This window comes from Propithecus coquereli, unplaced genomic scaffold (assembly GCF_000956105.1).
Source record: "Propithecus coquereli isolate 6110/MARCELLA unplaced genomic scaffold, Pcoq_1.0 Scaffold21, whole genome shotgun sequence".
In the NCBI taxonomy this organism is placed as follows: domain Eukaryota; kingdom Metazoa; phylum Chordata; class Mammalia; order Primates; family Indriidae; genus Propithecus; species Propithecus coquereli.
Window position 1 is genome coordinate 1,207,172 of NW_012146078.1, and position 13,106 is coordinate 1,220,277.

The 13,106-nt window shown below is 33.4% G+C and overlaps 2 protein-coding genes across 3 annotated transcripts in view; one reads left to right on the plus strand and one right to left on the minus strand.

The window, feature by feature from the left end:
* ARL13B (ADP-ribosylation factor-like 13B) overlaps positions 1 to 13,106 on the minus strand; it is a 70,502-nt gene that overhangs the window by 22,993 nt on the left and 34,403 nt on the right. The window lies entirely within an intron of this gene.
* The window catches only part of STX19 (syntaxin 19), a 14,176-nt gene continuing 2,195 nt past the window's right edge, over positions 1,126 to 13,106 (plus strand). The window contains exon 1 of the mRNA XM_012644326.1: positions 1,126 to 1,377. Within this exon, the coding sequence (XP_012499780.1) occupies positions 1,283 to 1,377 (95 nt within the window). The 5' untranslated portion in view covers positions 1,126 to 1,282. The remainder of the gene's footprint in view (positions 1,378 to 13,106) is intronic.

The following is a 13,106-nucleotide window of genomic DNA, read 5'->3' on the forward strand; positions in this document are numbered from 1 at the left end:
GCTCCACTGTATGGATCTTCCATCATTTACTCAGCCAGTTCTACACTGAAGGACTTTTGCGTTTCTCGTGTTTTGTTTTTACAAAAGAGTGTTGTGAAGAACAAGTGTGTGAAGGAGTCATTTTTTATTTCGGGAACAGCTTCCAGCAAGTGGAACCATTAAATCAAAGAATAAACATATTTTGACAAATACTATAGCAAAGTCTTTCCCCTTGCCTTCAAATAATAACCACAAAGAAAAAAAGGAAGTGATCTGGAATTTGGTAGTATGAGAGAAATTTTCATTTCTGATTTTCCCTATAAACATTTCCCTCTGGTAAAAAATAATTTTTTTGAATTGTTATATTGATATAATAAATAGATGGTTTAACAATACAATTATTGCTGTATAATTTTAGTTCTTCTATACAGAAAACCATAGAAAAAATTATTTTAAAATAAAAATAGCAGATGTAGTAGAAAGAAAATAGGGTGGAAGATTTAAAGACATGAGCTCAGCCAGCGCAGCGGCTCACACCTGTAATCCTAGCACTCTGGGAGGCCGTGGTGGGAAGATTGCTTGAGGCCAGGAATTTGAGACCAGCCTGAGTAAGAGCAAGACCCCATCTCTACAAAACATACAAAAATTAGCCAGGTGTAAAGGCATGCACCTATCGTACCAGCTAGCCAGGGACTCAAGTAAGACTCTGTCTCCCCCCATCAAAAAAAAAAAACAAGCGGGACATGAGCTCTTTTCTGGTTGTTCTACTTCTGAAATTCTGTGATTTTATGAGCTAAGCTCTTATGGGATTTCCTAAAATAGGACAAAATTCAATCATTTTAAAGAAAATGGAACAAAAAGCTTTTATACCAAGCTTCTGTCCATTCTGATTTATTCTTATTTAATTCTGTATTTTTAGCAAGCTTTGAGATCCATAGAAAAGAAAGTAACCTTCGTTTAAATGCAAACCCATTTTTTGGAGTAATGTATTTTATATATAATGTAGAACTGGATTTGCAGAGCTTGTGCCAAATACTCTATGTAGGCAGATTAACAATGACTTCCTGTTACCAACCAGCTCCAACGAAAATGATCTTCCTTTAATCTAAAGAACAGGTGTATAACAGGCAGAACCGGATTCTCTGGGTGTGAAGTAAGCAATCTGTTCTCATTTGCTATTAACAGCAAGAGCACAACTTTATCTCTTAACTTATTTGACTTCATTATTTGGCTTTCGATTAACAATATGAACGCCGTACAGAAATTAGCCTGTGACCTATAAGATAGAGATTTAAGTAATTTGATGAAAACATTACATGAGATGATATTCAGATTTTCTCTCAAGGCAGGACTCCAACACCGCAGGTGGAAAACCAACAAAAGGAACAAGACAGAAAGGTACTGTCTTTTTGTATTTTCTAATGTGAGATATCCATAGACTGAAATCTGCTTATAGTGTACATTTAAAAATAGCTCAACAGATAATGAAAGTTACTTGTTTTGCTCAGATTTGGACAGAGCTATAGGCAGCTGATTTGTTCATATATACTACTTACACACTGACTGGGATTTGGGTGTAAAACTCTTGAAAATAGACCACTACCACAAAAATCAACTTTAGGGGAAAGAAACTTTTTTAAGTTCTTTAAAAAGTAATTTCTCATTTTGTTAACACTAGAAAGTCAGATCCTATGAAAACAAACCTAAAATTCTTCCTTTTATAGACAGACTATAAATTAACCATACTGTGCTTACTTTAGACAACACTTTTACATTTAACTCTGAAAAGAAGCTTACACCCAAATTTGGCACATATGTAAAACCTTTAAAGTTGAGATAATTTTGTATATGGTCTTAATTAATTGCTTCATTGTTATTTCCCAGAATCTTCTAAAATTAATTTGAGGAAATTAGAAAATGATCTTGTTGTAAAAGGATTAGTCAGTCATTTTTTTAATGTTTCTGTGAGTATGTTAAAATATCAAAATACTCAGTGATTGTTTTAATGTTTCAGCCAATATATCAAAAATATTTAAATTATATAATTTAACATAAACATTGTATTGATGTGATAGTTTGAAAAATTTAAGTCAGTATCATGTAATGAAACATATAGATAGGTCAGGTCCTTTCAAAGTTACCATGTTAGAATTTAACAAATATTCCATTTCAAAATAAAATAACAATAATTTCTGCAAGTGTTTTAAGGGTGGATTTGAGAATTGGCCATGTAATACGTAGAAAATACTATCTTCATGGCTATGTAGCATTAAATTTAATATAAAAATCATTTTATGTATGTACAGCTCATTTGAATAAGTGAAAATTCAAAAATTATACATCTTATATTTACCAAAAAAAGATCTTAAATTAAACAAGTCAATGTAATACCTTCTTTACACTAAAAGTAAAAAAAAGCTTTGAAAGATTGCATTAAAAAATTTTAGAGAATTCAAAATCAGATAATATATGCAACCTGTAATAATTTTTTAGTTTGTTTTTAGAAGCCACTATTTTGCCCTTATTTATAACCAAAGAGGTTCATATTACATTAAGATCCTCTGTTTTATACCTGAATTAGGGAAATGTTACAAGTTGACTTCACATACAAAACAAAAGAATATTTTATGTTGGGTAAAACCTGGTTTTATTTATTGAAATATTTTATTTAATCAACATAGTAACTATACAATATAGCTTACTTAAAAAAATAAAATAAAAAATCTATAAATACATTAAGTATCTATCCCAGGGCATATTTCTTAAAACATTAGGTAATTTTTATTCATGTTTCCATTTCTAGGAATTTTCACTGTCTGTAGTAGGGTGAAGAATATTTGAGTCACACAAGTTTACTTTTCTATTTCCCAGAACAAATGTCAAAGTTGATTATAATATGTACAAATTAGTGTTTTAACTTTCTTTTTTCAAATATCATGTTTAAGCTCAAAGATACTGTCAATTATTGCTAGTGAAATTCAAAACTGAATAGCAATGCTGGAAGCTAAACATACTGAAAGATGATTCATATTTGTATAAAACTCTTCCAACATTAAGAAAATAAATTTAAGGTATAGAAAAGACTGCATAAAATAGTGATCTCATCAATTTCACCTAGTCTAAGCAATTTAATGATTTCACAACTATAAGGTTCACATTTTATGCCTACATGAACTCTGTCTCTTCCAACTTTTGAATTATAATATGCTTAGATGTCTCACTTTGCCTAATATTCTAATTTCTGAAGATATGAGATCAAGAAGTTAAACTGGAAAGTTATACATACAGTTATGAGCATGCAACTACTAGAAAATGCAATTTATATACAGCACATAAGTGCATCTGAGTAGCTACATTAAGTAAATTTCCGCACAGATGAACAAGGATTTGGGGGAACATTCTGAACTATGTTAACTCTGCAAAGATAATCAACTATGACTATGATGCACAGACATAGAAATTGCTCTCTCCTGCTCTAAATATACAGAAATGTATGATATAATACTAAATTTAAAAGAAGAAACTTTTAAACTACATCATTCAATTTTAAAGTAAGAACATGAAATTTCCAGGTGCCAGAAATGAAGAGAAAACATACTTACAGCCAATGTGAAAAGAAGTAATTAAAACTAACTCCACTGGGCTACCAGAAGCAAATATTTTACCTTCTAAAGCTAAGGTTTACAATTTGTGCGTTATAAGGAACTACTAGAAAATTGAGTTTCCTAGATGAAGTAGTGAACCTAAGAAAAACTAAACAATCTGTACACAAAGACAGGAATACCTCTGTTGACTTGCCCAGGATTACAGCAGGAAGTCAGATATCTACTCAGACTATAAAAATCACTAGAGAAAAATGAGACTTATATTTACACTACCTGGGTTACAAAGGGCAAACTCCATGGGGCCCTAGTAGTAACAGCAGCAAAAAAAGCCTCAGAATATATCCATAATTTAGCAGGGGACTCAGAAAATTTCTGTATAATACTCCAATAAAGATAAACTACTGATAAAGTTCACCAAATATACTTGCCCACCTCCAAGAGAGTGGCCCCAGTGAGTGGCTATAGCAAACAAAGGAATTTTATTCCTGAGAAACCAGAAATAACTTAATAATGTACAAGATCTTTAGCATAAATATACTCTAAATGTTCAAAAGAAATAAATGAAGATATAGGATCCATAAACCAAGATGAACATAGTATAAATTTTATATTTGACTTTAAACATCATTTATATCACATGCATGCCATGACATAGAACTGTGAAAGGAAACCCTATTCTATTTCCAAGTTTTTGCTTTAATATCAACAATACGTGGATATCTAAAAAAAAAAGCAGAATATTTGGGGTTTTTTTTGCTGGTAATTTGATTAAGATTAATGAATACAAAATACACGTTAATATATTTTAAAAAGTTCCTTAAAATAACTTTTATTCAAATATAAAAGTGTGGTACTCCTTCAGGGAACTGTTCTTCCAAGGACAAAAAGGAAAAGACAACCTTTATAGGGGTCAGAGTCAAATATTCTGGTTTCTAAAATCAGTTGCAGTAAAATTCACCTTCCCAAAGGCACTTTGCAAAGGTATACTGTGTTTCAATATCAATTTAAAATATTCTATTTCTTAAAAAAATTTTTTTAAACTATGATGCTTCAATAAAAAACTTTTGGTGACATTGATAATTTATTTCTAATTTTTAAAATACAAAGACCTATCCAGTCATAAAAATGTTAGTTTAGACGGCGTTCTTTCAGGATTTATTCCAAACCATGCAACCAAAGAGAAGGTTCAAGATGTTGTAGTTCTTGAGAAATGTGACATTCAAAGATGGTTAAAAGCTACTTTTAGCCATTATATAAACATGAGATAGGACTTAGTTCTCATGAATACAAAATCAAAATCTGTTTTGTCTAATAGTGGTTTCTCTCTCTCTCTCTCTCTCTCTCTCCTCTTTCTCCCTCTGCTAAGTTTCTAACACTGTTACTCTTTCCTTTCCCCATAATATCAGGAGCACAAGTCAGTTAAAAAAAATAGTATATCTGATTTGAACATTGTAGCTATTATGTACTGAGTCTTAGGAATAGGCAGGCATGGTGGCACATGCCTGTAGTCCCAGCTACTTGGGAGGCTGAGGCAGGAGGATCACTTGAGCCCAGGAGTTTGAGGTTGCTGTGAGGTAGGCTGATGCCATGGCACTCTAGCCTGGGCAACAGAGTAAGACTTAAGTAGAAAAAAAAGAAAAAAAAAAACCATAGTAGCCATAAGAATTCACAGGGACAAGTTAGTGCAAGAGTAGGAAATTGAAATCTATGTACATAAATAGGAATGAAGTGCACCTCACTTCCCATCTATCCTATTTCAGATTATAACTATGACCTGAAGCAGAAGAAAATATCAGAATCCCAATCTCCACATGGTGCCAAGGATAAGATTTAAAATTTCTTAGAAACTGTCTGTGACATAGGTCAGTAAGATCCAAACTAATTCTTTTTCTTCTATATTGTACAGTGATCGATTTGATCTGATTATATTAAAGATCCTAATAAGGTTGCAAACAACAGAATTATTTTAGATCTGATATGCTGTATTATCTCCTGCTAGAATCTTTTTCTCTTAAATACATGTTTATACTAATAACATAATACAACATTTGTTATAGATCAACTTCACTTGTAGTACATTTCACTAGGATAATCTATATTTTTACTCACTACAGAATAGGGGAAAGAGAATAGATTTGCAATCAGGTAAACATATCTAAAGTAGGCTCTTGTCACTTATAAGTTGAATGGCCTCTGGTAAGTCACTTTAAAATTCCCCTTATTTGGATGTTGGCTTTATTGGATTGAACTGTTCCTTTAATTTTTCTTAGTGTATGAAAAGTAAAGAAAATGGAGAAGATAAAGTCCTTAAAGAAATTATACCAAAAAACAAAAACAAAACCCCAAAACCCTAAATACCTAAATACTTGAGTTTCCAGAATGAAACGACTTACTAAATGTGTAGAAAATAAACGCAAAAGACTCATCCCAGGTCACATTATTCTAAAATTTCAGAACACCAGGAATAAAGAAAAAAGGCCAAGAATTTCATGAAAGGAAATACAAAAACAGGTTTTATGCAAAATATCAGGAATCAGATGACAGATTTCTCAAGGGCAACAAAGCTAGAAGACAAAATAGCAAAACTTTCAAAATTTTAAGGGAATATAATTTCTTAGTGAAAATTATATGCACAGGAAATATATTATTCAGGTATAAGGGTAGAATAAAAGCATTTTCAGAAATGCAAATTATTATCACATTTACATTTTGAAAGGAAGCTATGTTATACTCCTAAATCAGAGGACAAACCAGGAAAGAAGATGAGAAACCAAAGTCAGGAGACAATATAAAAGAAAGGAGAAAAAACAATTCTAACACAACCAGGTCACATTGGAGGGTTCAAGGAAAGAAGCCTCAAAAGATAAAACAATAAAATAAAATAAAAATATCTTCTATATTTAAACATGTCAAGAGGATATTTTCCATTTTAGAATGAATTAGTGATGCATATGTACAAAATCAAGCAACTGAAAAACATTGATAATTAATCATTTCAAGAGAAATTTAAAAGTTACATGTTTTTTGATCTGTCTGGTGGTTATATGGATGTATTCACTTTATAAAAATCATCATACTATATACATTTATGTTCTGGGCATTTTCTGAATGTGTATAAATATATCAATAAAAAGTTTTCTTTAAAATGCTCATTTTCTACCTCTAGCCATTGAAAAACCTGAGAAACAATAAAAAAAAAATTATTTGAGAAAGGAAATATAGCCAGAGTACCTCACGTGACTCAGGCATAAATAATATTTGGGTAGTCACAATAATGTAAATCCAATATTGATTAACCAAAAATTGTGATACAACTATATTGAGACAGATAAGTTGAGGGAAGGATGCGGGTATAAGAGAAAGTTAAATCCACATATTTCATAGCAGAAATGCAATATAATATCTAAAACTAAAAACACAGAAAAAGAAACACCTACACAAGCATATTACTTAGAAATAGGTAGTTTAGAGGCAACATATACCTAAGGAGCTAAAAATGAGTGCCTTTGGGAAAAGGAATCTGGAAATAGGGTGTGGTAGGGTAGGCAGGGGTCAAATATTTATCTTTTTAAACCTTTAAGTGATTTGACTTCTTAATCTGTGTAAAAGTATTATTAATTTGAGGTGGAAAAATCACATTTCAAAAAAGCTAATAAAAAGAATTTATAGCTATATCAAATGTGACATGACATTTTCAACATTTTAGGGAGGAATTTATTTTCAGCATCAATATGGTAGTAACAGAGCATATAGATAAGGAAGTGATAAATAACACTAAGCCAAAAAATGAACAGTTGGAAGCTATTCAAGATAAATCATTAAGGCAACTCACTTTCACATCAAATTCCCTCTACACTGGAGAAAAGACCAGGCTTTCTTTATTCGGAGGTATGTAACAAATTACGGGTGGTAATTCTGCTTTCACAAAGTTGCCACGTGAGAAAAAGTTTCCACAATTGCTTCCCAATGTTTCTAAATGTCTTTAAATATCTGTACCAGCATAATCATCAAATATTCAATATTATATACAAAAGAGCATGTAGATAAAACCAGCTTTATGTAATATATACATTCTAATAAATTTATATTTTATATAATAGAAAAAATCTATAAATCAGAAAGCTTGCCTTATCATACTAGTACTACAAATATGCTCACCATGGCTCTGCGCAAGACACTTAACTTTTCTGATACTCAGTTTTCCCATAAGAAAAATGAGAAATTGATTAGTTAACCTGTAACGATTCCTTCTGGAATAGAATTAGAATATTCAATAGGAGTGGAAGAGACCAGCTTCATCTCTACCTTGGGAAACAGAGGAGGACTATACTTCACTGCTTTCAGTTTAGTTGAGGAATTGTAAAAAAAAAAAAAAAGGATGGGGATATGGCATCACTTCAGTGCTACAGCATTTTAATGCCTATGAGAGACTCTCTAGTACTTCTTTCTCCCTGCCATGGGAGCTTAAGTCTCCAAGTGACCAAGACAGAGACTAGAGACTCCTGCAAACCCATCATGGACATAAAATGTAAGCAAGAAATGTATGTTTGTAGTTTTAAGCCAACAAAATTTGGGAATTGGTTATTATTGTGGCATAATTGACAATATCCTGACTAGTAAAATAGGAATGGGCAGAATTTCTCATAAACCAAATATTTAAAACTCACAAGAAATTCGAAGTTAAATTGTTTTAGAAAGCTAAAACAATTCTCCAATTTACCTTTCTTTTAAATTTGAATTTTTAAGTTAAGGATATTAGGTTAATTACAATTAAATGTAATTAATTATAAATAACTTAGTAAGTTACATATAACTTACAAATTAACTTGTTTAGTATAGTTTAAAAGGAGAGAAAATATAAAAAACAAGAATATCAAACTTTCCACACATTTAATTTGTTGCTCTAGTAATGAAATCTTTCCCAATTAAAACTGCTTTGCTTTCATTTTATTTTATTTTTTATTTTATTTTTTTTTAGAGACAGGATCTGTCACCCAGGCTGGAGTGCACTGGTGCAATCATAGCACCGCAGCCTTAAACTTCTGGGCTTAAGTGATTCTCCTGCTTCAGCCTCCAGAGTAGCTGAAGCTGCAGGCGCACGCCACCATGCCCGGGTGATTTTTTAATTTTTTTGTACAGACAGGTCTTGCTACATTGCCTGGGTTGCTCTCAAACTCCTGGGCTCAAGTGATCCTCCCACCTTGGCCTCCCAAAGTGCTGGGATTGCACGTGTGGGCCACCGTGCCTGGCCTTGTTTCTATTTTAATAAAGGACAAAAATAATAGGATGCTCACATACTATTACATATATTCCCTCTATTTTGCTTATTTCCTAGTTGTATGGATAAAGGCTAAGAAATACATTGCTAAAAGATTTGTCTAACATTCATCAATAACTACTGTTTTACATTGATCTACAACTTTCCTAATACCCAAAGTTTGCAGTTCTATCTATAGTGCCTTCTGATATTCCTCCTTGACTAATATTTCTTTCACACATTTTCTATGTTTAATATCATTCATAGTGTACTTTTTTCCTCTCAGATCTTAGAAAACCACTAGCTTTGGTTAGTGTTACTCTGAAGGTAGAATATAGAGAATGAAAGGTAAGCGGGGAGGGGAAAATGGAATCCCTTTCCAGCTTAGAAGTCTCTCTCTCTCTCTCTTTTTTTTTTTTAACAGAGACAAGGTCTTTCTCTGTCACCCAGGCCGGAGTGCAGTGACTCAGTCAAAACTCACTGCAGCCAGGAACTCCCAGGCTCATGGGATTCTCCTGCCTCCGCCTCCCTAAGAATATAGGTGTGCGCTACCACACCTGGCTAATTTTTTGTTGTTGTTGGTGGTGGTGATGAGGTCTCACTGTGTTGCCGAGGCTGGTCTCTAACTCCTGGCCTTAAGCTATTCTCCTGCCTCCCAAAACACAAGGATTACAGGCATGAGCCAACACCCCAAATAAGACCTTAGAAGTCTTATTTGCATACAGTGCATTGACTGAATTTTTTTGCACTTTCACTATAGCAAATCAGTAAGAACAAAAAGACTACCAGCTATTTGAATTAAATATTTCAAATATGTAAATTAAATAGCAGAACACTATATTACAGGCAACAAAAACTTGCTCTTAAATTTGTTTCTAACCAGTTCTTAAAATGCTCAATAATGCATTTATACAGCAAATGTTTCTGCATAAACTTTCAATATCTATAAAAGACTTTTTCTGTCAAAAACAGATTTCAGGGTCTTATCCCTTGTGATATGGCTCCTTTCTCAACCATTTCACTGACTTAATTGCCTCTTTTCAGAACTGACCCTAGATGATCTCTCTGTAGCATCTGACACCACTGAAAAAGCTTTATAGCATAGTAAAGAGTTGAATCCTTCAAACCAGACTGCCAGAATCTGAATCCCAACTCTATCCCTAGCTAACATCTTGGTTAAATTACTTAAACTTTGATCTTAATTTCATTATCTATAAAATAGAGATCATGACAATACTTAATTCAAAGTTCTCACCAGAATAAGCAACACACTTAGAACAGTGCCTGGTGCATAGTAACAGCTCAAGTAAACATACGATACCAAGAACTCAATATGAGAACTCAAGTAAATATGAGACTCATCAAGTTGCCGATAATAACCGAATGAATAAAGACCCTTATCCTCATGAAGTTTATATTGGGAGGAGAAAGTAGACAGTATATTAAGATATGTAAGAATATAGTATATTAAATAGTGAAAAATGCTAAGAGAAATAAAACTGGAAAGGGTCAGAGAGGTGAGAGGAGTTGCAGTTCTAGATAGAGTGACCAAAGTCGGCCTTACTGAGAGGTGATATTTCAGCAAGGCCTAAAAGACTTGAGGAAATAAGTCATGTACTACATGCAAAAGAGGATTTCCAACAGAGGAAATAGCAAGTACCAAAGCTCTAGGACTGGTTTGTGTGAGAATGGTAAGGAGGATAGTAAGACTGAAGCAGAGGGAGAGGGAGAGTTGTAGGAGGTTGACAAGATTTGCTTTTTTCCCTTTTTATGAGACAGAGTCTCACTCTGTGACCCAGGTTAGAGCATCATGGCGTCGGCCTAGCTCACAGCAACCTCAAACTCCTGGGCTCAAGCGATCCTCCTGCCTCAGCCTCCAGAATAATGAGACTACAAGCACGCATCACCACACCCAGCTGATTTTTTTTTTTTTAGTGGAGACGGAGTCTCGCTTTTGCTCAGGCTGGTCTCAGTCTTCAACTCCTGAGCTCAAGTGATCCTGCTGCCTGGGCCTCCCAGAGTGCCAGGATTACAGGCCTGAGCCACTGAGCCTTGCCAAGATTTCCTATTAGTTTGGCTATGAGGCACTATTAGTTTGGATATAAGGTGTGGAAAAAAATAGTCAAGAATAACTCCAAAGTTTTTGGTCTGAGCAACTGAAAGAATACCATTGCCATTTGCTGAGATGGGGCAGTTTGGGGGTTCGGAGGAAGATCAGGAGCTCATTTTAGACATGGACATTAAAATGGAGCTGTCAGGTAGATAGGTGTTTTAAAAGCAGTCTAGACTGGAGATATGAATTTGAGTCATCCGCTAACAGACAGCATTTAATGCCATGAGACTGAAAAATGGTGATGGATAAAAAGAGGACTGAGCCTGGAAGCATTCCAATATTCAGAACTGGGGGAGATGAGAAGAAGTCAGAAAAAAAGAAAATGATGAAGTAAGAACCAAAGAGGTAAGAGGAAAACAGGAGAAACACTTGTCTTGAAGGTGTTTCAAGAAATGATTATGTTAAGTGCTGCTGACGTATTCAAATCATCAAGACCTATTACTTCTACCTCCAAAAATATATCCTTACGGTTCCCATTTATTTTATTGCTATTTTTATCATCCAAGTTTCTTCTGTGATCTAATTTCTCCACCCCAAAAAACTATTCTCTATACGGAAGCAACAACATCTTTTAAAAATACAAATCACGTCAAAACCCTATTTATCCTTTAATTGTATTCCACAGCATCTAGATAAAATCTAAACTCCTTATTTGGCCCTTTATTATCTGATCCCCACCTACATTTCCAACTTCATTCCTCTGGTGTTACTCCTCTCATTAATTTCTATCAACACAAGCATTCGTTTTATTCTCAAAACATATCAGTCTCATTCACTGCCTTTGCAGCCATGTCCCACACCCAGAGTACACTCCCTTGGCTCGTCAGCTGCTTGGCTTCTTAACATTTAGTCTCATAGATAAATCTCTTTAAAGAGGCCTTCCCTGATTGTTCTATCAAAATCTAAAATTATCTCATTTATCTGTTTGTGTATTATCTGTCTCCCCTCATATTATAAATTCCTCAAGGACAGGGATTGTTAAATATATACTACAGCATTTAAAACTTTGCATATAGTAGGCCTCAATAATTATTTGACATAATGCCAGTCCTCTGAAACCAAAGTAATATTACCAGGATATTGGTTTAACTTTTTATCCAATACAGGTAAAATCACTTCTATACCATCCTTGATTGGGTCATCATTCAAGAAAATCTTGAACATCTTCAGTGATAGCAAACTCATCACCTCATGAAACAGTTTATTTCATCTTGGGACAGCTCTACTTGTTTGAAAAGTCTTCTTTATATTGAATCAAACTTCTCTCATGTAATTTCCACCCACTGCCCTTTGAAGCTATGCCAAGTAAGTCTAACCCCTCTTGTGTATACAAACCTTCACATTTTAGAAGATAGCTGTATATATTTCTTACATCTTCTCCTTTATAGGACAAATATTTCTAATTCTTTCAATGATTTTCCATTTGGTAGGGTTTTCTAATCTCACCCTTTCCATGCTAGTTTAGAAATTCCTAATTTATGAATTTCCATCTCAAAATGACATGCTCAGAAGTTCATACAGCCCTCGCCCCACTATTTGCTCTGAATATCAAAGAAGTGGACATCTAGACCACTTGTGATGTCTATCTAGACATCACATCATACTATTATTCATAAAAGCATAATGATTATTCTGATAGTTCTGATAGAAACTTTATAATTAACTAAAATCTCCAATACTTTCATAAAGACTGCTGTGAATCCAAGGGTCTTCCATTTTGTAGATATGAAGATGTTTTTCTGTACAGCTAGGTGAAATATTTTACAACTATTTCTGTTGAATATATTTTTGTTGCTTAAGTATTCCACACTATTTTAGTCTGTGAATCCCTACTCTGTACATACATATACTAAAGATCCCTCAAAATTTACACCATCCACATATTTGGTAAGTATATCTTTTATGACAACACCCAAATCATTAATAAAAATATTTCCATAAACATATAAAACACTGAGTCCCATAGCATAACAGTATCACATCAGAGACATTTTTCTCTGGTTGACACTAATACCATGTGTGGTCCAGTGAGCCATTTATACTCCCAGACAGCCTCTTCTTATCTTCAAAAATGTCATGAAAGACATTTCTAAAATCCAGACTCTATGAAAATAAGTGCTTTAATTGTTTTTTAGTCACTTCATTTTATATA